At 40.9% G+C, this 3,494-nt stretch overlaps 1 protein-coding gene across 1 annotated transcript in view; it reads left to right on the top strand.

The window, feature by feature from the left end:
* Positions 1 to 2,750, top strand: part of LOC106530960 (serine-rich adhesin for platelets-like) — a 6,240-nt gene extending 3,490 nt beyond the window's left edge. The window contains exon 2 of the mRNA XM_014026697.1: positions 51 to 2,750. Coding sequence (XP_013882151.1) covers positions 51 to 2,658 — 2,608 coding nt within the window. The 3' untranslated portion in view covers positions 2,659 to 2,750. The remainder of the gene's footprint in view (positions 1 to 50) is intronic.
* The last annotated feature ends 744 nt before the right edge of the window (positions 2,751 to 3,494 follow it).

Below are 3,494 nucleotides of genomic sequence, written 5' to 3' on the forward strand. Positions count from 1 at the left end.
AACATGACCACCATTATCACAAAGACAAGCATGATCACCAACATGACCACCATTATCACAAAGACAAACATGATCACCAACATGACCTCCATGACAAAGATCAGCATAATCGCCAATATGACCACCTTGATCACAAATACAAGCATGATCACAGACATGATCACCATGATCACAGAGACAAGCATGATCACCAACATGACCACCATGGTCACAAAGACCAGTATCATGACAAAGACCAGCATGATCACAAACATGACCACCATGAACACAAAGACAAGCATGATCACCAACATGACCACCATTATCACAAAGACAAGTATGATCACCAACATGACCACCATGATCACAAAGACAAGCATGGCCACCAACATGACCACAAAGACAAGCATGGCCACCATGATCACAAAGATCAGCATGATCACCAACATGACCACCATGATCACAAAGACCAGCATGATCACCAACATGAACATGAACACCACAATAACTACTACAAACAAAAGCACCACCATGATCACCAACATCAGAACAAACACGACCACCATGACTATCATGACCATCATGACCAATATGAGCATTCAAAGTACCTTGATCACTATAGTGACAATAGCCATGACCACCACAAACACAATAATCATCATGACCATGATCACCAACACAACCACCAACACGACCACTATGATCACCAACACCTGCATAAACACCATCATAACCACCACAATCAAGGCTCTCATGAACACAAACACAAGCATGATCACAACAACCAGAAAGACCAGCAACATGCACAGCATAAGCACCATGACAACCACAATAACAAAGATGACCACTATAATGATCACAACAATGAAGATGAACATCATGACCACCGCAATCAGCAACACCATCATCATCACAAACACCATAAAAATCAACATGGGCATCACAACCACCATGATTACAAAAATGATCACAATGACAATCACAACCATGAAGATGATCACCATGATCACCAACACCAGCATATTCACCACCATCATCACCTTGACCATGACCATCAAAATGAACACAAACATACTCGATATGACCACCACAACCACAAAGATGAACACCATGACCATCATGATCACAAACACCAAGATAATTACAAACATGATCATGATAACCAAAACAGTGAACATGACCAACAGGACCAACACAACCACAAAGATGAACACCATGACCATTATTATCACCTACAACAAGATGATTACAAACATGATCATCATAATCACAACCACCACCATGATGATCATGATCAACACAACCACAAAGATGATCATAGTAAAAACAATCACCATGACCATAAATATAGCCAAGATGACTCTATACATTCCTCTGACATGCATTATCATGATGACCACCACCATGGCCACGGCAAACACAAACACAATCATAAGCACCCACAGGACAATGACCACAGCCACCAACATAACCATGGCAACCATGCTCATCAACACCAGCATGATTACCACAACTACCAACATGGCCATGACCACCAACATGACAGCCACGACCAACATCACCACAAAGATGACAATGATGACCACCACAAACACCAAAAAAACAAGCACCAATATGATTCCCCACACTACCACAACCACCAACTTGACCAACATGATCATCATGACTACAATTACGAACACCACAATCAACACCAAGGCCATGAGCACCAACATAACCACAAACAGGACCAATATGACCAACACAACCACAAAGATGAAAACCAAGACTACCAACATTATCATAAACAAACTGATGATCGCCAACATACCCAGCACTACTACGATGAACATGACCCTGAATATGACCATGGCCATCAACAACACAATCACCACAATAAAAAATACAGTCACAACCACAACCACTACACTGATCAAAGGCATCACCAACACAAACATGACAACAATGACTACAACCACAAAGATGAACACCATGGTAATCATGGTCACCAAGACCAGAATAATCACAAACATGATGAACAGAACCATCATGAACAGAACAACGACCAACATCACGTTGACCATGACCACCAACAAAAACATCACAACCACAAAGATGACCTCCATGAATGCTATTACGAACACAACCATGAAGATGATCACCATGACCACCAAGATCTCCACGACCATGGACATGACCATCATAACCAGAAACTTGACCACCATGATCAGCAAAACCCCAAAAATGAACAAAATGACCACCACGGTCAGCAACACAAGCATGATCACAACCACCACCATGACGAACATAAACACAAACATAATCATCAAGACCTCCAGCACCACAAGGATGATCACCATGACCATAACAAACACCAAAATCAGAATGATCACATCAACCAGGATGACCATAAACATGAACATCACAACCACCATGAGCACAACCACGAAGGTGATCATGATGACAACAACACTGATGATAACTGTGATCAACACAGACACGAAAATGAACATCTTGACCATGATCACCAACACCAGGATGATCACAATCATGACCACCATGACCACCAAGATGACCATCATGAACAAAAAGATGAACACCATGACCATGATCACCAACACCAGGATGATCACAAACATGACCTCCATTCATCCATCCTTCCATCCATCCCTTTTATATACCCATTTATTCCTTTTCTAGGGTCACGGGGGTCACTGGCGCACATATCCAGCAATTACGGTGCGAGGGGCGGGGCAGACCCTGAACAGGTTGCAAGTCCGTCAGAGGGCCACACATAGAGACAAATGAGGCAAACAACCAAGGTTAGGGTTGTTGACATGACCATCATGACCACCATGATGACCAACATCAGCATAAACACAATAATCACCGCCAAAATGACCACAAACATAACCATCACTCCCACCATAAGGTCACCATGATCAGCACAATCACCACCAGCATGATCACAGCCAAAAGCACCACAAACATTAACATCACAATAATAATATTATTTTAGTCATTGGAAATATTGAACTTAATCCAGGTCCAGATAAAAATGTTTTTAAGTCCACTTTTTTATATTTTATGGGATTTTATACATATGTTTTTAATAATTATCTTGACCTTGGTTTGTGCACAGGTGTATCTTATATAAATCCAACTCAATTACAGTCTACACAGGGATCTATATTATATCCTGAAAAGGTTAGACAACCTCCTGTTATGTCAAGTCTGAACACTACATCAGTAAGAAAGCAAAAGCGATTTTCCTGTCTAAAAAAATCCAGGGATGCTAAATCAACTAGGTAAAATTAGAGGCTTTAAAATCTGTCATTTAAATAGAAGTCTTGTACCTAAACTGGATGAATTCAAAGTAATACTTACTTGCTCAGACACAAGCACATGTTATGGCTATATCAGAATCATGGCTGACTCCTGCTATACCAAATTCATTTCTTTCAGTTGAAAATTATTCATTGTATCGTAGAGACCGTACTGATACTTGGAGGCGGTGTTGCAGTTTATGTTCACAG

Source organism: Austrofundulus limnaeus, unplaced genomic scaffold (assembly GCF_001266775.1).
Source record: "Austrofundulus limnaeus strain Quisiro unplaced genomic scaffold, Austrofundulus_limnaeus-1.0 Scaffold582, whole genome shotgun sequence".
NCBI lineage: Eukaryota > Metazoa > Chordata > Actinopteri > Cyprinodontiformes > Rivulidae > Austrofundulus > Austrofundulus limnaeus.